Below are 24,173 nucleotides of genomic sequence, written 5' to 3' on the forward strand. Positions count from 1 at the left end.
AACAGGAAGATTGTTTTTCGATATCATTTCTTAGACCCATTTTGCTTGAAGCTACTCAACACAAGAAAACAACTTCCAGGCTTTGTATGTCGTCAGCATAAGAAACTAGAGTGCTTCATTATAGAAAAAGAAAAGAAGAGAAAAATCTACCGGTATCTTCTGTGTCCGAAGATCATTGACTTCATCGATTTGTGGCTTCTTAGAGCACAAAATTCACATTAAGCTCTTCATTACATTTTCAAACAAACAATAATTTACATCCCAAATCAGTCCGAAAAGGGAAAATTCACATTGTTTCACTTTCCGGGGACAAAGTTAGTGGCATAAGCCCAAGCATTGTTGTTCACAGGGTCTGCAAGGTGGTCGGCCAGGTTCTCCAAGGGTCCCTTTCCTGTCACAATGGCTTGAACAAAGAATCCAAACATAGAGAACATAGCCAATCTCCCGTTCTTGAGCTCCTTCACCTTAAGCTCAGCAAATGCTTCTGGGTCATCAGCAAGACCCAAGGGGTCAAAGCTTCCACCTGGGTAGATTGGGTCAGTCACCTCACCCAATGGCCCACCTGCAATACGGTAACCCTCAACAGCACCCATCAAGATAACCTGTGTGGCCCAGATTGCCAAAATGCTTTGTGCATGGACCAAGCTTGGGTTGCCCAAGTAGTCGAGCCCGCCCTCGCTGAAGATTTGTGCTCCAGCCTTGAACCAAACAGCCTCGCCGAATTTGACTCCGTTGCGAGCCAAGAGTTCCGGGAAGACGCACCCAAGGGCTCCGAGCATGGCCCACCTAGAGTGGATGACCTCGAGCTCACGGTTCTTGGCAAAGGTTTCTGGATCAGCTGAAAGTCCAGCGGTGTCCCAGCCATAATCACCGGGGAATTCCCCAGTAAGGTAGGATGGAGGCTCTCCAGAGAATGGGCCCAAGTACTTAACACGGTCTGGACCATACCATGGGCTACCGGAAACGGTCTTGGTGGCAGTTTTCCTCATACTGACACGACCAACGCCGAGCTCGGGGTCAATGGAGAGAGCTTCACTGCCTTGCCAGCGAAAGATGGGGATGAGAGGGCCATGGTTGAGGCGGCCATTGTTGAAGGAGAGAGCTTGATTACTAAACTTTCTTTTTTGCTGTAGGTGGTGGTGGAATTGGATCGTTCTCTGGGAAGACATTTATAGGGGATTATGAGCTAGACTCCTTATCTCACAGTATCCAGATCTTAAACTCCATTGGGCGTTCAAGATCTTGCTTTTGTTTTTTCTTTGCCGACATGGCACTCTCTGATCCACCAAGTCCAAAAGATTCAGTTTTTCCAGTTTCTAACCAATACAGTTGTAACACGTGTAGATTTCAGATTATACTCACCGGATATTTGGATATGTTGTTCTTTTTAATTAAATAATAATTATAATTAGAACGGTAGCATGTCCGATTGCTATTAAAAACTCTATTATAAAGGTGTGTATAAAATATATTTAATAAAATACTTACATGATCTAATTTAATTTAAAAAATAAATTTTAAAATTTAAATTTTACAAATTAAATTTTAACATTTTAATTGTTATGGATGATGTACTGTACATACCAACTTAATAATAGAATAACTCTATTGACATTTGTAGAAGAAATATATGTGAATTTTTGGTTGGTTTGTTTTGGGAGATAGGATAATATCATTAATTAATTGGATTGAACACCACTTCGAGACATGATTAAAAAATACAAAGCATGATTATATATTGGTTAAATAAACAAGAATGATAACATTACATATAGGCTAAATTTCAATTTCCAGGTCAACAAACATTTTGTTGAAAGATGACACTTGTTGAATGATATGTGTAGTAGATTTTTCTGAAACAAGATGGTCACGTGGGTTGGAATGGACAACAAAGGAGAACCATACGTGTCATACAATATTGATGGCTTTTCACTATCGTGGTATCACATCTATCTAACCATCAAGAGAAAAAAATATTTATAACCATAAATTATACAACTGTCGTATAATCACTTTAAAAAAAATGAATAAAATATAAGATTTACATAAAAAAAAATTAATTTTTTAATAATAAACTCTACTCTTTTTCAAAATGATTATGCAACATTTACGCACTTGACGATTATATATAGAATTACTGAAACATAAATGGAAAATTGCGTAGTTGGAATGAAATGGAAAGGATGCCAATTCTTTAGATGGTTTGCATTTAAGATCTTTCACATTTCATTTTCTCTGGCTTTTTTCAAGCAAGACTGGCAGTAACTTGGTGTAAAAACATGGGGGAAAAACAAGCAACAAAGATATCAAGGATAAAGTTTCCTCAAAACCAGGCTAAAAGAAGTTGCTCCAATTGTAACAAAGTAAACCCAGAAGCTTGAAGTTCAGCATTTTCCCAGGAAAACATTTCAAAAGAAAGCTTATTTAAGAGAGAATGGACTTAAAGATCATCATCTCTGAAAGCTATGGACAATGAACATCTACCTAATGGAGAGGCATCTCTCTCTTTTCGCTTGCGTCAGGGCATTGCTTAGCAAAGTGGTCGTTCTGTAAACGATGAATATTGGGCTGTTTAAGAAATAATCCTTTGTCCATCACAAATAAACAAACTTATAAAATCTCCCTTAAATAAGAAGCATAACATGGATCGATCCTCTTTTTAACTTAATATGAAGACCTCAACTCAAAAGCTTACACAGAAGAACTTGAATGTCTTGTACTTAGTGTGTTATCTTTTAAAATCAGGGAAATCCAGAAAACAATAACCTGAATTGCATTTTCACTCTTGGAATCCAAACTTCAATTTGCTTACAAAATTATCTGATGTGACATCTACTTATAATAAAAACCAAGAAAAAAAAAAAAAAAAAGCTACTCCTCATGATTCAGGGCTAAAGCATTGGCAACTAAAAATTTAGGCTTCATTTTGATCTTATTCCCTCCTCCTCAGATACCCAAAAATCCAAAGCTCCATCCTGGCTTTTTGATAAATGCATGCCATGGTAATAAGGAAATGAGGGGAGTGAACGAGTATACTTCCATCAAAATCAAACTGATTTCCTTTTCAGATGAAACTGAATTCCCTGCACCCATCTCAATTGTAATAGACATTGATTTCAAATCAATGGATATCGTGGGTTGTACTGCTTTGACCCTTTTCCCTCTGGTAAAGAAATTAAAATTCAATTGGTGTAATTAACTCTTCCACTGCTGAAATTGCTCATCAGTCTACAAGACTGTGCACGTGTGTATTCAAGACTAGATGAGTAACAAGATTCCACTAAACTTAAAAAGAAGGAAAAACCAAAAAATCCCTGCCAAACATGGAGAGGGAAGAGGGAAGAAAATGGAGGGCTGTACATAGAAATTGGGTGGTCTGATAATTCTACATTAGTAGAGTCAAGCTACCAATTTAGCATTACTAAATCATAGATTCGTAATCAGCGGGCAAAAAAATTGTTGCACCAATTTCATGACAAATCCTACCAAGTTCACACCATTGACAGATTGAAATGCAATCTCCATTTAGATGAACTGAGTAAAAACTTAAACACTAAAAATGATATTCATCCATGAAAGAGATAATTGGTTAAGTGAACGCAAAAATAAACAAAGCCAAATTCTAAAATTTCAGAGAGGAAAACCACGATTTGAACGATACAAGCAATGGAACATCAAGTCAACATAGCATGTATCTAGAAATTATCAAACCACAAGTGTTAGAAGATAAAAGGCTACAAGCTGGATGCTCTTTTAGTCATATTACAATACAAAGCCTCGGGTTAGTGAGAAACAAGATGGCAAGAAGAGAAAACTATACAGAGGTAATAAAAAGGTAACAATCCAATTATCTACAAACGTGATTTCACATTCTCAATGTTGCTTCAGATATTCGAAATTTGTCAGAAAATTTATTGTACGTACAACTTCTAATAAAGATAAAAAGCGATACAAACTCCACATACCTACTGTTTTTGCCATTAGCAGATATCTCTGCATGTTCTTCAAATGACCTGCAGAAAAGGTACAAAATTGTGAAACTGTAATATATTATGAGATTGAACAGAAGATCATGACAAGCAGCGATATCAGCTAATTTATACACCCATAACACATCATCTGTTCTCCAATTCTCGTGGTAGTTGATGAGCAGTTTGAACCCTTTTTCTCTTCGCAATCTTCCCACTGGTCTATCAACAGACAGACCAACTCAGGAGACTACTCCCATTCTCATAAATTCTTAATCCATCAATTCAAACATAGCCTCGTATCTATAGCCATACCCCAATCATCCACCAATCCAAACATAGCACTATGCCTATCATCATCCATTCCATGTATCATCTCAAAGTTTGTGATCAGATTCATAACAGTTTTTCACATGATCCAATGACAAAAAATTATAACTCAGCATAGGCAGCCTCGTGAGAATTTTCACTAATAATTTAGTTGTTGAGAATGCTAGGTTAGTTAGTGGAGATCCGTACATGCGATCATAATTTCAATTTCTTCAAGCGAAATGTAGCTCAAACACAATAGCTTTTCAGAAAGAAAAATATAGTTTCCATCTTTAACTTATATGCCTAGTTGGATCCCCTCAATCTTTAACTTATATGCCTAGTTGGATCTTTTCAACTAATTTTGACTCCATGTGTTCCATTTAGTTACCAAAATAAAATAACCTTCATATACCTCTTGTAACTCTACTCTTAAGAGAAGTCTTTAAGTTTATACATACTTTTATGCATATACTATCAAGGAATGAGCAAAATGAATTTGCTGACGTGCTCCTTATGTAAGAGAGATGGAACAGGTTAGAAGTGTATATATTGTTCTGGTCACAACCAGCCAAATTTGCCTGTCTTCGCATGCTACATTTGGATTCTACAGCAATAGAACCAATTCAAAGTATCTCCATCTTTACATCCTACATGAACATGCATGTCCAATTGCAAGAAGGAAATTCAGATCAAAAGCCAAGTACAGTCTTTGAAGATATAGATGGAAATCAGAGATAACAGAGTACAATTCAATAAGGAGAAAACAATTTTTTTTATAAGCTATGTTCAAAGTGTCGCAATGCATGTATGATGTCAGGAGAATTCTGCACTCAGAAGACGAAAAATCAAATTTATGCACAGAGAATCCAGAAAGAAGATAACTGTTGAACAAGAACCATATGGGGGGGAGGAGGGGGATCATCACCTGGCAGGCCTCCAAAACTTGAGATCTCTTTTTTTATTCTTTTTATTTTTTGAGATATGAGAATTAATTATAGAAGTACAGAAAAGGGGAACCCCACAAAAGAAGGTAAAAGAGTTGTGGTTTACAAGAACCATCCCAACCCGGTGGCCCTGAATCCCAAAAAAGCTTTTGAAAAGTGGATTATGGGTCATATGAAAATAGAATGTCAGCAAACTATAAACTAGATGAAAGTACAACTCCCCTTTCCACATGCCTGGAAAGAAGTTTTAGTGGTCTTGAATCATGAAGACACCATCATTCAAATCTACTGATCTCTCGTTGTTATTTATACTGGGTTTTGATCTTATATGTACTTCAATTGTATACTATAATACTTTCCCCTTCCAGGTAGCACCGTGAAATTGCCAAACGAATTGTTGGAAGAGCATCAATGACCCACTACACATTTCCTATGTATAAATGAAATAAAAGATCACAAGCATACCGGATATACATCCTAATCCATTTGTACCAAAAAAAAATTCCCAGCCTCTTTTTAGTAAAGATGGAAGAATAAGGAACAATAAAAAATCATAAGCACAAATTTGGGTAATAAGATCAAGGAAGCAGCAGTTACAAGAATTATATTCCATAATATGATAACAGTTTGTATACACCTCCTTATGAATAGAATAGCAACTTGAACTGTACAATATAAATATATAAGAGAAAATCCTTATACTACCTTTTCAACAAAATTAGACAAGCACTCCATAGAGTTGTCAGCTGAGAAAAGAAAGAAAGGGACAAGCACCAAGAGCTGGACCAACAATTAGGCAAGCAACAGTTCATTGTATAGCTAATTACCTCAAGAGCTCAAGGAGGGAAATAGTATTGAATCTAATCTAGAAGTAATTTTTTGCACTAAAATAGGCAGGAGGGGACAAGGAGCTGCTATATTCAAGCTAATGAGAAATAAAAGGGGCTCTTATTCTTTGGTACCAAATCTCTTGGCAATGATTGGACGGACATCATCAGCATCAACCAGGGTCTCCAAGAAGGGAAGTAAGGAAATTAGTGCACTGTCTGATGAATCATCAAACCAACTTTTTATAGGAATCCCATTATTGACTTGCAAACGGAAAACCTGAAATGATCAAAATGAGAACAAGGCTTAAACAATCAAGCGCCCATGATAGAGATGACTTCTTTTAATTTTTCCCCCTTTCTCCTATGATATATACATTATCATGTCATTATTAAGCAGGTTCAAGAGACCTTATTCAGACTCTCGTTCTTCCTTTTGGCGTCATCTTAAACCGGTTCGCACAGAAATATTTGCCTTCCTAGATATTAAACTGACATATTGCAAAATTGGTATTAATTTACTGCCTAGATATATGCATATCCATAAGATTGAAATTCATGTCTTTACTTCTTAAGTTCTTAGAAATCCACATGATGGGAAAATCTTGTCCAATATTAAGCCATTGAATCAGATCCACATAATTTTCACCTAAGTTATTAACCCTTGGTTTAGCAACAGTCAACCCTCTTCTTTCTGCTATCCCTGAGGATATTCCCAACTTCATAGGAAAAGGCAGGCACTGTCCAACTAAATCCAAGTTGGTAGCCCAACAAAATCTGATGTCAAAAGTCCATCAACCTAAATCATTAACGTACTGGGCAACAACTCAGAACACCAATGAAAGAAAATTTCAACAAAAGAAAGCAAGAAAATTAACCAAAAAAATGGAGATACCAAAGGTCAAACTATCATGACGGCTAGGAAAGTGATGTACCTGAGGAGAATTATCAATTATGGCAACTTTTGCAAGATCAACACCTAAAACTGTCAAATCTTTAGTGTAACTGCCATCTGCAAAAATGCATGCTTCACGGTAAACTCGGCGAGATATAAGTTTTCCAGCTGGATCCAGTATATCAAGAAGTTGTTTTGCATAGATGCTTTGGCTTGCAGTAAAAATAACAATTTCAAACATCTCCACAACTCTCTCCAAGAAAGTATGGAGATAAGGCCTCTGTTTCACATATACAATGTGTTCCTTCATGTCGAAGAAAACAGTGAAGGTGAAGTCCGCATCATCACGGGGTTCCAATGTGGAGTGAACAAGTGTTTCTGCATAGAAGGACAATTGCATCAATAACATTCACTTAAGTGAAAAAAAAAAAAAGCACAATTTAACTTCACCACACAATGTCAAAGTCAAGGCTACTCTCAGATCCCCAAGTTGAAGCACAAATTACTGGCTCCATCAGAACAGAGACCCAAATTATACAGTTACCCAAACATAACTCAGCTGGGAATATCAAGAACTTTTTAAACCTTTCTCATATTTGTTCCAAAAAGCCGCTTATTCAGAAAATCTTTAACGAAGAAAACAAAATGGGGAACAAATTAAACAGTCAAACTATATGCATACATAGATAAATAAACAAAATACACATACTTAATGTGTGACTTTATGCCAACTTTCTACAATTTAAATCAATTCACAAAATCTCCCAAAACTTAGAGATTTCAAATTATCGAGTCCAGTAGTAAACTGTTAGGTTTGCAGCAAATACAAATGCAGTTGTATAAGCACAGTTCACCGACCAGTCATCTTGAGAGCTTTCTGATGTTTTCCTCATACATGCAGGCGATGAGACATGTGCACTGCATCTGAGACACCGAAGCTTGATGTCACAATGGATACTATCTCAGATTGTATCACTGAGACCAATGACTCCTAAGAGATCTTCAAAGCCAAATCTGGGACCAACAAAATCTGCTGACTTTTCACTATGTTCACTTTCATTAGCTTTAAAAAAAACATAATTTATCATCTATTGATAACAACAAATGACCATATGTAGAAGCAATTCCATAACAATAGCATGGATGAGTTTCATAAAGCATTCATACCATATAATGCATGAAATATTTGATCAAACAAAATTATTTTAACAAGAAGATGGCAGTAAAGTATACGAATTGGGCCAATAAATACCAAAAACTCCAAGTTCATACCATATCCACTGGAAATAATGAGATATCATTTTCATCAAAGCTTGGATAACATAAACACAAAGGGAGACAGATTCGTATAACTCAAATTCCTTACCATCCAAATCAAGTACTAGTGTTACAGGTTTCCCATTCTGAGCTTCCTTTGGCAATATAGTGGGCTGAAAATTTGATACCACATCTGAGAGTTCCGGTAAATTTCTTAGGAACACTTGCGGATCAAAGCACTCTGCCTGATCGGAGTCAGCGTTGACATCGAATTCCTGATCGCAGGATCTCATTTGATCAATTGCTCGGTACAAGCTAGTACTATCTGAACCCATCATGGCTTCTTCACATGATTGGGTATTGTTCATATCGCTGGTTCGGACTGTGTCCTCAAGGAAAGGCAGCATCATGCACTGTTCAGCCACATCAAACATAAAACTTGGCTCAGCACATTTGTAATCAGGAAAGCAATTGCCCTCACTAATGTCATTGTCAAACGCATGCCCATTGAAGGGTAAGCTAGCAACAATCATGTCAGATATGTAGAAATCTGATACATCACAAGTTTGGTAATCGGATGAACTTCTATTATCATCACTGTCATTGGCTCCCAACACTGGTATGTCAGGATCTTTGTTGTTCCCTATAGCACACCAAGAAAAAAGTTGGGTATTAGACACAATCTCTTCACAAACACATGTAAAAGAAGCATGTAAACGGGATTTGAGAAGCATATTCTTTACAATTTCTTTTTTGAAGGCAACTTGGGGTTTATTTCCAGACAAAGCATGAATACTGCCAGATTTTTTTTTAAACATTGAAACACGTATATCTTATTTCTTGTAGCAGTAAAAATTAGTGACAAATAATAAACATATAAGCACCAATCTATGCTTTGAACAACCAGGAATTGGTAGAACATAAATATATGGCAACAAAGGCAGTCAAGAGAAGAGTCACATCAGTTTCTTTATTTATTTGTATATTTCTTTAATTATTGTCCACTCCAATGGCATAGTATTTTCATATTTGTAAAGGTATACTATATATAAAAAATACAGGGGATAAGTGAAAAGAAACTATGGTTAGCCTTTGGTGAGGGTTTCACTGGAAAAACTTGGAAGAATTTCATGATCATCCCATTTATGGGGGACAGGAAACATATCAGATTGATATTAACTGTTCAACCAAACAAAATCATCAGACCTGCATCATCATCAGCTTTAGATTTGGTAATGGGCTCCAAAGAAGGGGAAAAAATCGTCCCTAGGCTTGAACTGTCGGTAGATTCCTGCAATTAAGATCACGATGCAGAGGAAGAATAATCAAGAAAAAATTCATAAGTAAATGTATAACACGGACACATTTATATCCACACAACATCACAAAATACAATTTTCAATTTGATTTTAAATGTCTTGAGAACAGAAGTTACATATTATAAGGAAAATCTCCATCTCCAACCAACACAAATAGGTCCAAAAATAGTTAAGAAAAACTAGTCTCCTTTCCACTAACCTATATCCAGCAATGATTTCCACGTCCATTAAATTCACCAGATGTCCCAGCCTTAATAAACATGTTTGCAGTCAGGGACAAAGGGAAGGCAGGCCAATCCCTCCCCCCCAAAAAAAAAAAAAAAAAATCTCATCCCCATAAAAACATATTATAGATAAAAAAAAAAAATAACGCTCTTCTTAATCTTTTAAAAAATTGTAAGTTAACTAACAAGCACGCACAGACATGCTCTTGCACATTCCTACTAGGCTTTTGCCTATTCTTATGATCAATAAAAATTTGTTTACCGATAAAAGAAAATTTAAGAAATACATCCTTTGGCATCCCAAATATCTGGAAAAAAGCTCCTTACCCACTCGAAAATCTGAAAATCACTTCAGCAAAGTAAAAAGCTTAAAGTGCCCAAAAATCTTCAAAAGAGTATATATTGGAGTTTTTTTTATCCCTAAAATACTTTATTTTTAATTACATTTTTTTAGACTAACTTGCTCACTTTATTTTTAATTATATTTTTTTAGACTATCTTGCTCAAATGATTTTTTGAAAATTAATGTTTGATTGTTGTTACTTTGATGTTTTACGTCGCTTTGGGAATACTTGTAGGAAAATAATGACACGGAAAATTATTTTAAAATGGGTATAGTCCCGCCCCAAATAAAAAAATAAAAATGGAAAGACTGTTCCTATTTGCATTGACTAGACCTCTATGAACTCACACATACATCCACAGACGCATCAAACCTACCACAAACACTCCCAAAACACTTCAATTCATTCAACAAGATGTTACGCAACAAATCAAAAGGGACCAACCATTGCCATTAAGATAGGTTTCAAGCAAATACTTAACTGCCAACCAGTCAAAATAAAAATAAGAAAAGGAGTAAATGCAACAGTTTAACCTAATATAAAATGGTAAATCTGATCTCTAGTCAATAAACTAATACTCCCCCTCATGTGTGGTTGCAGAACATTTGCAGAACAAGAAATTTTAAGTAGCAGTCAACATGAAAGTGTACCATTCTCCCGATGATTGCAGAATCAACAAAAAATGATGGCTGCTTCTGAAACTGATAATTTTCGTTATCCAGGAACTCTTCATGGTCAATTGCTTCATCACTATCAATGTTCTTCATGGACACTTGTGTGCTTGAAGAAACTATAAGAATAAGGAGCATTAAAAATAAAAACTTCAGGTAAACTCAAATAAGCATCTCTAATTATGTGGAACACATGCAAATAATAGTACTCAATGTTTGGACAAATCAAACTATGGTTCTATTATGTGGAACACGATACAGAAAGAAACACCAAAAGATCACACAATCAGTTATAACCATTCAACTACTAACTCAAAAAGTAATTTTGCTTGTTTTCTTAAAGATTATAGATAAACTTTTTTAAAAGAAAATCATTATAACATACTGGAAATAAGGAAAGATTCAAAAGCCATATTTTTGCTTTTGATAAATCACTGCTTTTTGGAGCCCTCTGATCCTTTAAGTTGCTCTTGAAGTTTGAAATAATTCATATTTATCTCTTTTATTTAAAGCAGACCAACCAAATGGTAATATTGTAAATTTTGAATAGATATATAAAGGTATGAAAAAATGGGAGTTAGAAGACGTCAAAAGACACTACAATTGTGCTACATAATATGTATGTCAGTGTAAAATAACCATATGCAAGTGTATTAAAACTATTGCAAAGATACATGATCTGCTTTTAAGATGAGACTTTTTGCCCACAATTGGCAATAGAGTGTAATATTGTAAAACATTAATCAAACTATACCAACACCAAGTATCTAGATCAGGATAGGCAACACGAGAACTTGAAAATTTTATTATTATGTACATAAAAGATAATCCGAGAGATTAAGCATTATGTGCAGTGGCTTACCATCCTGACATTTATGAATAAAGGAGTCAAATTCTGCTGCTTGTTCAGAAATCCTGACATACGAGCAAGAGTTTTTGGAAATTTTACTTGACTTTTGACATACATGAAGACCATTTGTTTCTTTGAAACAGCTTGTGCTCAGTTTGGTCTTCATTTTTAATGAGGGCATTTGATCTGTACTTCAAATATGTATACCACAGCCTTGATTCGAGAACATCCGTATGAAAGAAGGTCCTCAAAGCAATCAAACCAGCAGCCAAGACTGTCTCATGTAAACAATAAAGATAAATAAAGAAGCAACCGATCTGGCAGAAAAACCCAAAAGATAAAGAAGTATCGTTAATTTCTTCATGCTTGTTCTAAGTTCAAAGAACCATTAGCAAAACGAAAAGTTAGATGTTAAGCAACCATAGGAAACAATGAGAACTATGAGATACAGTATTCAAGCATTGTAAATGCTGTTAAAGAATTGGTGTTTCTAAAGGTATGTTTGGGTATCAAACCCATCTCAACCTATCTCAAACCAATCATTGATGGGACCCACTACTTTTTCAACTTCCCATAAAAAAATAAATGATCTCAACCTATTTCATAGGTTCAAACACATCTCAATGGGACCCACAAAACACTACTATTCATAGATCAACTCAGATCATCTGAGATCACCTCAGTACCCAAACGCAACCTCAGAAAAACTTAAGCCATTAATATATAATCAAATTAACTTGCAAAACAATAATCTACATACGATTATTCACTAAGAACATTAAAATGTTTAGAGGGAGGAAAAGCATCCCAAAATTTATTCCTCAAAGCATATAATTAATGACCATAGATATCATACCCAAACTGTCCCGCCCCGTACAAGGGTTGCAAACCCTTTAAACTGAAATCCACAATAATAGGAACTTAAATACAAAAATCCTCCAAAAAAAATCAAATATCCCAAAAGGCAAAAACTCTTCCAAACAGAATAAACTAGACATTGGCAAAATTTCTCTTAACTCAGACTAATCCATTCATGCCACCTGCCACTTATCTCACCTTTCGCATCTAATCCTATCACGTGCTATTTACTCTGACTATCACAACCGTCAAAGTCATATGAAAAAAATGGTGGAGATAAAGGGGTGAGTCCATTGACTCAGTAAGTAACAAACCTATAATAATGTGTAAACATGAGCAAGTTACAAAATGTAGAAATAAGTTCTCAAAAAATAGCAGTGATATTTTCATAAACATTTCTTTTTCAATAGCAACATATATACAAAAGAACTTAGGCACAAGCATAGTTGAAACAGCATCAGAAACAAAAACAACGGCCATGTTTACCCTGTGGCAAGGTTGCAAATCTGCGGTTAGCCAAGTGGAACATAAATCATTATTTTGTCACCAAAGTGAGTGCAATCAAAACATAGGTCATTATTTTATCCCGTAGCAAGCCTAGAAATCGAAGCATAACAGATCTTATGCCTCTGAGTTTTCAGATGCAATGCAATAACAGAAATAGTATACTGAATAGATACTATCATGGAATCAAATCAAAATTTCAGATTTCATATTTACATTTTATGTGGTAGAGAAATAGAGTACAAAATTTGCTCATGTCTACACCAGTCATAATAAGATGTCAGATTTCAAAGTTTAGATATAGAAACTAGTGTAGAAAATAACCAAGGTTGTTTTCATAATAAAATATGCAAGTTTTCCATAAAATCAACCTCAATCGGTTTTTGGCAAATTCTAGCATAGGAGCACCACTTACCTGAACTTTTTAACATCTCTGAGTTACCTCACGATAGTGCCAAGCGAATATCGATCATCACCTAAACATAATTACCACGATCCTGAGTTAACAAAGTTAAACACTGTTTTTAACAGGCATATGTAAGGAGAAAGAGTCTTACTGCACAGGGAGGAAGACAAGGAGCATCACCAAGATTAAGAGGAGTTGGCCATCTATGGGTGGAGTTAGGTGGCTACAACCATGAGAAGTAAATGCTGGCCGTGGTTAGTTGGTCTTCTCAGTGCAATGTCTGACGCGAGAGCAACTATGAGGCTCAAGGTTGGTTTATGGTTGGGCATAGGGTTGTCGTGGGGTGAAAGTGAGGCGGCTCACAGTGTTGTCCATGAAAGTTGGAGGTGGTTTAAGGTGGCTGGAGGTTGAGGAGAGCAGAAAAGGAGGAGGAGCGGTGGTGCACGCACACAGAGGGCTGAGATCATCCTTTGCTTCGGTTCTGGTCTCACGTATGGTCACTGCAGTCGGAGTTAAAGAGGAAAACCCATGTTGCTCAGTGGTTGTTGGGCGGCATGTGGGTGGTTCGGTGGATTCGTGGTGCGACATAGAGTGGAGAACGACGACGACTTGGCACTGTACGTAGTGCTCTATTCAGTTTGTGCACAACAGAGGGTGACAGACTCTCGGTTTCGGTTGGGCTGAGTGATTCTCAAATGAGAGATGGTGAGGCACAGTGGTTTACGCCTGAGAGGGGGAGCAGCAGCGGCTCGTGGTGGTGCAAAACGTGTTAAGGGCTTACGATTGGTGTAGTGGTTTTGCCTTGGACTGGTTGCTGTGTGTGGCTGTTTGTCGTGGTGCGGATCACAACTATGGCATGGAGGAGCATGTGGTGGGGGACTCACTTTGTGGCATAGGTTGAGAGGGAAGGCAGGTTGAGCGGCAGCCCTAGGTTGAAGATGATGTCCTATGTGCATGAGGAAGGCTTATATACATGCGGGTCTAAGGGTGTTTAGGTCTAGGGTTTTCCAGTTGCTGGGTCATGGTCTTTGGGCCCATTTTTATAGGTTTTGGGTCTTGAGTACAAAACAAGCCCAACTTGTCCAATAAATATTTTTGGGCTTTTAAAATAAATTCTTGGGCCTAATACATATTAAACAGGGGCCCACTTGGTCCATAAGCATTAATTTGGCTTTATCCTAATTATTAAGCCCAGTATTAATCGGGCTTTATCCTAGAATGTTTTTAGGTGTTCTTTTCTATACTTCCCGTGTACACGGGCTATGCCTATTTCATTCGTATCAACAATATTTACTTCTTACTTATAAAAAAAATTTCCATGATCAGCCATTATAAATTTTTTGGCCCATAGCCTATTCAAAGTTGTCCAATAACCCTCAATTGGGCTTTCCAAAGATATTAGCCTATTAATACCAGCCAAAATCATCCACTAAATCTTAACGGGCCTTATTTTGGGAGAGAAATCTTTGGATACTTTTCGAAACCTTTATCTTTTCTCTCCGTACAAAAATCTTTTGCCTGCATGCATGCACGCAACCTCCTCTCCGGAGTTGATTCTCGTCATTCCCCTTCCCCTCTTTCTTTTCTTTCCTTTTTTACTTTTATTCCAGTTATTTTTCTACTCTTTTTCGCAAACTCCGATGGAAGAAGTTTGTCATTTCACGGTGGAACCGAAAACTTTTATTTTCATGAAGACAGGTGCAAATAGCTTTCGTATTACTGAAAGAAATCATCGCATGGCTCTGTTTCTTCTCATTAACGGGGGGCTGCCTCTTGGTTAGTTAGGATGGTGGGGGAAGCCATTAACTCCCATCGGCGCGAAGGTTTTTTCAGGAAGTTGAGGGTGGGAAATGGGATACTCACTCTGCAACATCAAAGAAATGCTAGAGGTTGTTACCTCCTTTTGGAGGAGCTCAATAACGGCAGGAGAAGGGGCTCATTGATTGTTCCCAAAGGAGCTAAGGGGTGTAGCTGGGAGGGATTTGCTTATCATCTTAGAAAGGTGGCTGAAAGCGTTGTTGTGCAACCAGAGGGTGTTACGCGTAGGGATGGGAGTTCTGGTTTCGTCTCAGATTCAAGGGCCCCAGCCTCATATGCCTCTATCTTGGCTGCTTCCATGGAGCCGAAGGGAAACACGCATAGCGGAGGTGAGAGGCATGGTCCTTGCCTAGCGGTCCTAGAGGGGCATTCTGACAGATGTTAAAAGGTTGGTGAAGTTGAGGGCATTCTTTGGGCTGTCAGAGCTAGACTTTCGGGAGTACAAGAGGAAGTTTCTTTTTTGATGAATAAAATTGACCTGGGATTGAGCATGGTGATGGGACTAGGAAGAGAGACATTGGGATTTTCTGCTCACTCAGATACTGTAAGAAGGGAAGATGAAAGGACAGGGACAAGTAGGTTTAAAGGACCACCTGATATGGATGGGCTGGGCGCACCCACTAGGAGGCCCGAATGCCCCATTCTGTTTTTTAACTCATAGAAGGATTTCGGGCCTCAACTCGGGCCTCAACCCGAGTCCCTTTCCTCACGAACACGGGCCTTGTGCCCCCACACACGGGCCTCAAGCCCAATTCCAAGGCAGACACCCGTTAGGGCTTCTCGGGTGGACTGGCAGGCAAAGGTCCCCGAGCCTTCGCCTTGCGGCCAGAACGAGTCCCCACCAGTAGCTTCTCTGGCCAACCCAACGCCGTCACAGACATCACCGACGGCCGCCTCTATCTTGGGAAATGAACTCCAGGCGGTCCCATACGCTTCACCTCCTCCCGCGTTAGTCGCATTGGATGTCGCCTGTTGTTCCTGAGCTTCCGACAACTCGCCGCAGCCACAGAAAGGGCCAATGGTCATCGTCGACCTCACAGGTTTTCCATCCGAGCAACCCCTAGACGTCGCCTGCTGTTCACGGGCCTTCAGCACCTCGCCGCAACCACAGAACGAGCCGATGGTCATCGTCGACCCCGTGGTTTCTCCTCCAAAGCAACCCCTACCCTCAGATGGCAAGGCTAGTGACATGGGACTGTTGGTTTCATTTGTGATAGTCTCGGGGAGGCTTTTGAAGCTCCTTTGCACCTTCTAGGTCTCTCATAGACTCTTTCAAAGGTATTGTGTACAGAGATGGAAGACATTAATGATTCTTCCTTTGATGGGAGGGTCTCGAATGTAGGCTCCTCTTTTGGGTCAGAACTTCAATTAGTGTGTAAGGAGCTAGGGGCTAATTTGCAGCTAACTGACTTGTGTGAACTCGGGGATATGCCTCGTCCTTTGTGTTTGCTGCCACCAGCAACTCCTGGGATGATTGGATCCTTCAGAAGATTAACGATATGCGCCATTTCCTAGGTTTGACCTGTGAGGGTTATGAGGACTAGTTGCAAGCTCTCTTCATCGCAATAAAGGCTAACCAACCTCTGCTTGCCAGATCCGCAGCTAAGAAGGATAGGGAGCTTAGGAGACTTACTTGCTCTATAAACTATGATGCACGGGAGGGTAGTGCGAGCAGGGGACGGCACAAGGATAGGGTGAATCTGGGCGATCCATGAAGCCCAAGATTCTTTCATGGAATGTTCGCGGCTTGAATGACCCGAACAAACGCCTTAAAGTGAAGAAATCTATTACGGGATTGGAAGGCGGACGTTATTTGTTTGCCGGAGACGAAACTAAAGTTTATTGATAGGTACATTATCAGAAGTTTGTGGAATTGCTCTTATGCAGGTTGGACCTCCCTTGCTTCTAAGGGTGCTTTAGGGGTATTCTGGTGTTGTGGGATAAGAGAGTAGTTAACCTTGTGGAGGATTGCATCGGGGGTTTTTCGGTAGCTTGTGCTTTTTCGAATGTGGATGATGGTTTTAATTGGGGTTTCGCAGGTGTTTAAGGGCAAATGACGACGGTAGCAGAAAATTTCTCTGGGACGAGATAGCTGGCCTCTGTAGTTGGTGGGAGCTTCCATGGTATATCGTGGGTGATTTCAACATCACTCGGTTTCCGAGTGAGCGTTCGGGGGATTCTAGCACTGGTTCAGCTATGGCAGATTTCTCAGCTCTTCTTTTTGAGTTAGACTTGGTGGATCTCCCTCTAGCAGGGGGATGTCACTTGGTCAAACGGAAGGGCCTGGTCAAGATTGGATAGGTTCATTGTTTCTCCGTCTTGGGAGGTCCACTTTCCCTCTTTATGCCAAAAACGGCTTCCCCGGTTGTGTTTGGATCATTTCCCCATTCTACTTGATAGTGGGGGTATTCATGAGGGTCAGAGATTTTTCAAGTTCGAGAACATGTGGTTGAAGGTGGATGGGTTCATATAGAAAAAATTAGTTTGTGGTGGGCCTCCTATCAGCTCACGGGCACTCCTAGTTTTATTTTAGCCGGGAAGCTTAAAGCTTTAAAGAATGACCTAAGAATTTGGAATTGAAAGTTTTTGGGAACATCAATGATCAGCGGGACAAACTTTTTAAGGAATTACAGCAACTGGATGAGAAAGAGGTGGATAGGGCTCTATCAGCTGATGACAGGGCAAGAAAAATGACGTAGACGCTGAGTTAGAAAAAATCACCTTTATGGAGGAGATCTCGTGGAGGCAAAAATCACAGGCACTTTGGTTGAAGGAAGGGGATAGGTGTACAAAGTTCTTTCACAGAGTTGCAAACTCTCATCGAACGAATAACGCCATTGAGGTTCTTCATGAGGAGGGCAGGGTTTTATTGGGTAGAGATGCTATCAAGGATCATATTGTCCATTTCTATGATAAACTGCTGTCAGAACAGTACCTTTGGAGGCCTAAGGTAGACGGGCTTTTTTTTTTTTATTCCATTGATCACACAAGTGCGGTTTCATTGGAGAGGCCCTTGAAGAAGATGAGGTGCTTGGTGTTCTAAAAGGTATGAATAAAGATAAAGTCCCGGGACCAAATGGCTTTCCAATGGCTTTCTTCCACGCCTGTTGGGACATTGTTAAAGAGGATCTAATGAGGGTTTTTAGTGAATTTCACTCCTTCATGAAATTCGAGAAGAGCCTTAATGTCTCTTTCATCGCTCTCATTCCCAAGAAGGCGAGGTCGGTGGAAGTAAATGATTTCCGGCCCATAAGCCTGATAAGTGGGGTTTATAAGATCATCTCTAAAGTGTTAGCGAATCGGCTGAGTGAAGTCATAGAGAAAATGCTTTCGTGAAAGGAGGCAAATACTATATTCGGTCCTCATTGCCAACGAATGCCTAGAGAGCAGAATTAAAACTAGCATTCCTGGTATATTGTGTAAATTGGATATGGAAAAGGCATTTGATCATGTGAACTGGGATTTCTTGTTGTATATTCTTGGCAGGTACGGCTTCGGGGAAAGATGGTGTCAGTGGATAAAGCACTGTATTACAACCATCAGATTCTCTATCTTGGTTAATGGCACTCCTGAAGGCTTCTTCAACAGCTCTTGGGGACTGCGACAAGGGGATCCACTATCCCCATTATTATTCATCCTAGTTATGAATGTGTTGAGCAGAATGTTGGAAGGGGAGGTGGATGAGGGCTTCATTTCGGGGTTCTCGATGGGTAGTTCTACGCATGGAAGATTGATAGTCTCCCATATTCTCTTCGCCGATGATACTTTGATCTTTTGTGACCCGGATTTGGATCAGATTCGCTCTCTAAGGGCACTTCTACTTTGCTTTGAAGCTATATCTGGCCTTAAGGTGAATTTATCTAAGTCTGAAATAGTTCCTATTGGCTTGGTTAACAACTTAAATGAGGAAGCTGCCTTATTGGGATGCAAAGTCTCATCATTACCTATGAAGTATCTCGGACTCCCCTTGGGGGCCCCTCACAAATCTAAGGTAATGTGGGAAGGGATCATTGAGAAAATCGAAGGCAAACTGCCGGGATGGAAGAGACTTTACTTGTCTAAGGGCGGGAGAATCATTTTGATTAAGAGTACGTTATCCAACCTTCCAACGTACTTTCTTTCATTACTCCTTATTCCGGCAGGGGTGGCGAATAGACTGGAGAAGATTTTTCGTATTTTTTATGGGAAGGGCTAGAGGATGCAAAGAAATTTCATCTGATCAATTGGGATAAAGTTTGCACCGTGCTGTCTTGCGGTGGGCTGGGTTTAAGAAATTTGAGAACTTTTAACAAGGCACTTCTCAGGAAATGGCTATGGCGTTACCATCATGAGGGGGACACTTTTTGGAGAATATTTTAGATGTTAAATATGGGAGCATCTGGGGAGGCTGGTGCTCTAAGGAAGTCAAAGGGGCATATGGAGTGGGAGTTTGAAAACTGATCCGGAATAGTTGGGATGATTTTCTAGTCAACTGCAGGTTCTTGGTGGTAAGGAGCACGCGAATCAGGTTTTGGCACAATATATGGTGCGGGGATGTTCCTTTGAAAACCGTTTTCCTCTCTCTGTATAGGATTGCGTTTGACCAGGGCTCCTCAGTGGCGGATAATATGTGCAGAACCGTCGATTCCATTCATTGGTCTATGAGATTCACCAAATCTATCCAGGATTGGGAGGTGGGAGCCATCACTGATTTCTACAGAATCTTATATGCGCTGAAAAATAGGGCAGGAGGGAAGGATAGCTTACTCTGGTCATGCACAGGGAACAAGAAATTTTCTGTTCATTCATAATACAAGGCCTTGGTGAACCATTCCCCTAATGCTTTCCCATGGAAGAGTATTTGGAAGAGAAATGCTCCTCTCAAGGTTGCTTTCTTTGCTTGGTTGGCTTCCCATGGTAAAATCTTAACAATCGACAAATTAGGAAAGCGTGAACTTACATAATGGATTGATGCTAAATGTGCAAACGCAACGGCGAATCAGCGGATCACCTTCTTCTTCATTGCGAAGCAGTTAAGGTATTGTGGGATATAATCTTCTTGAGGCTCGGTATCGCATGGGTCATGCCTAAGAGGGTGATAGATCTTTTGTCTTGTTGGCGAGGGATTAGCGGCAATCGCCAAATTGTTGTTGTATGGAAGATGGTACCTTTATGTTTAATGTGGTGCACGTGGAACGAAAGAAATGGTCGCTGCTTTGAGGATAAGGAATGCTCTCTGGACAGTTTTAGGGATTTCTTCTTCCATACTTTGTTGCTTTGGGCTTCTTCTATTGTATGGGATGGAACGAGCCTTAATGCTTTGTAAGCTACTATCAGTAGCACGTAGTTTGTAATTAGGCACTTTCCTGTATACTCGGGCTTTGTCTCTTTACGTGGATCAATAAAACTTCTTTTTACCTATCAAAAAAAAAAAATTAAACTTTCGGGTCTATGAGCCTAATTAAAATTCTTAGCCAACCTCAATTAAATATAGCTCATGGGCTTATCCAAAATGATCCATGAAACCCAATTTAGGCCCAATAAAATTGTCCTTATTCAATCCCTAATAACATTGGATTGGGTTGTTACACAAACACATCACTAACCAAGTCAAAGAACAGGTTATCCGACCAGAATGCCTAATAAAATAGGTATACTCAAGAGTATTGACCCCATGCCTTCAAATTTCCTAATATCCATAGCCTTAGATATCACACCAAATGGAAAAAAGGTGTGCTACTCTCTAAGCACACCATATCTCCCCCTTCCAATAATGCCCTGCAAGAATCTCTAAAATTGAGTTTGGCAATACCCCTTACTCCCCACAAAAACGTAGACCAATGTCCCAAAGAACGTAGCTACCGGACAATGTCTTAGCTGTGAATGTTGATTTGATTAGACCTTGTAACACAGTCAGAAAGGATTTCCTTGCAGCAGGAAAACAACTGAGATAAGTGCAATGGCACAGCAATCTCGACTCAAATGGATTAGACCACCAGCACTGCTGCTTGTTAATTCCACAACTCCGGATGAAGGCACTGCAAAGGCATGGCTAGGAGAATGGAGATCAAAAAATTCTTTTGCCGGCAATTTTCTCCCTCTTTCTGTATCGGAAAGTCGTGTAGTGAGCATTGGACTTTTTCCCCAAAAGGGGCTTTGCCACAAAGGGGATGGGGGAGTTGAACCCAATTATGTGCCACACACCCCCACAAAGAAGGAGCCAAAATGGAATTGAAATTTCCTAAACCCCATGCCAATATTTCATTCAGTGTTTGGCCCTCTAGATAATGCTCGTTCTGTTAACCATATCTCTATACACATATAACAACCAATTGATAATTATAGCTTCCCCTTATAATTTTTTGTTGTAAAAACATGTTCCAAGGCCGTCATCGCAAAGATAGAAACCTCTTTTGAGGAAGGTTTTTCTAAATACTCTCTCATGAGAGTAGAAAAAATAGCACAATCGCATCATCATCAAATGAGATCTAACTTCCCCTCTTTTTGTATATTACCCAAAAAAACACAAAACATTGTGTTGATTGGAGATGTCATTTTCTATGAAATATTGGAATACTTACAAATACATTTTCTCAATAGTTGAAGCATTTAGAATAACCTTTCAGCGAACATATGCCAAAGTTAAACATCATGTTTCAAGTCCCACGCTCTTCGAAACTAAGGGCATGTTTGCATAATGAGATGAGATGAGAAATTCTCAAAACTTCTCATAATTTCATTCCCAGACATCACTCAAACACAAAACACTTTTCAATTTCAAATCTTCAAATTTTTCATCACATCATTACCTAATCATTATCCAAACACAGAAAACAATACAATTTTTCCAAACTTCCAAACAAAACACAAAAATCATAACTTTATGGTATTTTTATTCAACTCTTTTTCTCTCCTTTCCTAAAACCCAATAAACATCTTAACTCAAACTATTTCACTACTATTCACAGAATTATAAGATACTCTAAGGCCTTGTTTGGGTAACAAGATCCTCTCGGATATTCTAAACTTCTCAACGCTTCTCATAATTTCCTTCCAAACATCATTCAAACACAAAATACTTTTCAATTTTCCTTGCAAATATCATTCAAACACAACATATTTTTCAATTTCAAATCTTCAACTTTTTTATCTAATCATTATCCAAACACAAAACCCAATATAACTTTACCAAACTTCCAAACAAAACACAAAAACAATACAACTTTTTCAAATTTCAAAACAAAAATAATATTAAAAAATTATACTCAAATAATTTTTTAACTTTATAATATTTTTATTCAAGATTTTCTCGGTCATTTCCCAAAACCCAATAAAACATCTTAACTCAAATATTTTCACCACTATTCACAGAATTATGATATATTCTAAGTGTTCAAACGAGCCCTAAGGGTACAAACAAAAGGATTTATGCACATGGACTGCATAAATAAAACCACCACAACAGACCATGAAAGATGTGCTACCCATGAGATGGAGTAATGGATGATCAACACTTTCCAATTCTATCGCGATCTGAGATTAAAATGCTACAGAAACTTTACCCTCAGCCTCCATCAAATCCATCATTGCCATCACTCCCACGCCTGTTCACCATTACCCACTCATTTAAATGTGTTCTGCCTATTCTGTGCATCCCAAACTGGTCATTTATGACCGAGGTGACCAAAAATCACAACTTGTTGTGTTTCAATTAGAGTGGCAGATGGCCATTCCTCGAAAGAAAAAAATATATTCAAATCACCTCAATTCAGGAAAGAATAGCCAAAATGAATCCTAAAGGACCTTCAACTTCAAAATTCACTGTCACCTAACTCATCCATTTGAGCTCAACTACATCAAGGTATAGCAGATAACAGAATTTATTTATCTCTTGAATCTAAAACTATAATTAAGATGCAATATCACTGTATTACTGCTGCACCAACTCAAAAATAAAAAAGAACGAGAAAATTAACCTGTGTCATTCAATAGTAAATTCTGGAACCCAAAAGGAAAAATGGGATTTTTTCAAGAATTTTCAAGAAACAGCAAACGAACTTATTGACAAGGTGAGAATCCACAAAGCCCAGGTCCAAAAAACCACAATTTTGAAGCACAACCACACGAAAGTCGAAGTCAACCAAGCTATTTACGACCCCAAACTCAATAAAGTTGAATAATTTACATCACAGAAAACCAAAACGAACTAAAGAATGAAAGCAGAGCCTATAATTAAAACGAACTCCTGAACCTAAACCCTAGAAAGACCAAGTTCAAATGACAGTTAAACAGTTGAACTACCATTTCGCACGGCAAACACAACTTTGAAAAAGAAAATCACCAGAAAATTCAAGATTCAACCAACAGTAAATGGAGCTTTACAGTGAATTGAATTATACAATATACAGTGAATTGAAAAGAACGACGGAAATACGCATACCCGTATAGCAGCTGAGAGTCTCGCGCTCTCTCTCGCTCTCGCGCTCTCTCTCTCGCTATCTTTAACTTCCACGAACGGTCAGACATAGGTGACGTCGACTGCTGCTGGATGAATCGGACGGTTGATATGGGACCACGGGGACGTGATCGGACCGATGAGAATGAGCCACGAGGGATTGGGAACCAGCTCAGCTTGACGCGTTGACACGTGCAGGTTGGCGGAAAGAAAGGAAAGGCTAGGGACTCTCGAGGAAAAGAAGGATGCAATTGGGGGACGGTGGTCCACCTCCTTGTTTTGCCCGTGTACCGCACCTCATTTTTAAGTGTTTCTCATTTTTAACTGATAAAATTGATCTTTTTATTCTATAAATATAATAATTTACGTAAAATTATAAGTATATGTTATCTATATATTATGATTTCACGTTATTAACTCTTGTGTATATGTTTGTAAAAGTTAGTTTGTGATAGGATAGAATATCGTGTCATTCATACATATATATATATATATATGTGAGAATTGCTACAGACACAAAAAAATTATACAAAATAAATTTA

At 38.6% G+C, this 24,173-nt stretch overlaps 2 protein-coding genes and 1 pseudogene across 9 annotated transcripts; 1 reads left to right on the forward strand and 2 right to left on the reverse strand.

The window, feature by feature from the left end:
- Positions 1-212: 212 nt before the first annotated feature.
- LOC121265947 lies at positions 213-1,149 on the reverse strand (annotated as a pseudogene). Its single transcript, XR_005940712.1, has one exon. The product of XR_005940712.1 is annotated as a chlorophyll a-b binding protein of LHCII type 1-like (transcript).
- Positions 1,150-2,691: 1,542 nt separating this feature from the next.
- Positions 2,692-23,881, reverse strand: LOC121266470 (CTD small phosphatase-like protein 2). 7 transcript variants are annotated; one of them, XM_041170304.1, is made up of 9 exons: positions 13,531-13,760; positions 13,389-13,449; positions 11,624-11,885; positions 10,741-10,880; positions 9,410-9,494; positions 8,313-8,846; positions 6,987-7,324; positions 3,966-4,013; positions 2,692-3,093 (listed from the first exon to the last, which is right to left on the reverse strand). In XM_041170304.1, exons 3-8 carry the CDS (start codon positions 11,790-11,792, stop codon positions 4,005-4,007), a joined length of 1,275 nt encoding a protein of 424 aa, XP_041026238.1. In that variant the 5' UTR covers positions 11,793-11,885; positions 13,389-13,449; positions 13,531-13,760; the 3' UTR covers positions 2,692-3,093; positions 3,966-4,004. The 7 variants fall into 7 exon arrangements, with proteins under 7 accessions (XP_041026238.1, XP_041026237.1, XP_041026236.1 ...); XM_041170303.1 differs by having other exon boundaries at positions 2,692-3,163; XM_041170302.1 differs by lacking the exon at positions 2,692-3,093 and having other exon boundaries at positions 3,680-4,013.
- LOC121265696 lies at positions 17,923-19,987 on the forward strand. Its single transcript, XM_041169385.1, has 5 exons — positions 17,923-18,147; positions 18,189-18,418; positions 18,684-19,188; positions 19,675-19,704; positions 19,862-19,987. The coding sequence occupies exons 1-5, from the start codon at positions 17,923-17,925 to the stop codon at positions 19,985-19,987; spliced, it is 1,116 nt and encodes a 371-aa protein (XP_041025319.1).
- Positions 23,882-24,173: the final 292 nt, after the last annotated feature.

This window comes from Juglans microcarpa x Juglans regia, chromosome 5D (genome assembly GCF_004785595.1).
Source record: "Juglans microcarpa x Juglans regia isolate MS1-56 chromosome 5D, Jm3101_v1.0, whole genome shotgun sequence".
NCBI lineage: Eukaryota > Viridiplantae > Streptophyta > Magnoliopsida > Fagales > Juglandaceae > Juglans > Juglans microcarpa x Juglans regia.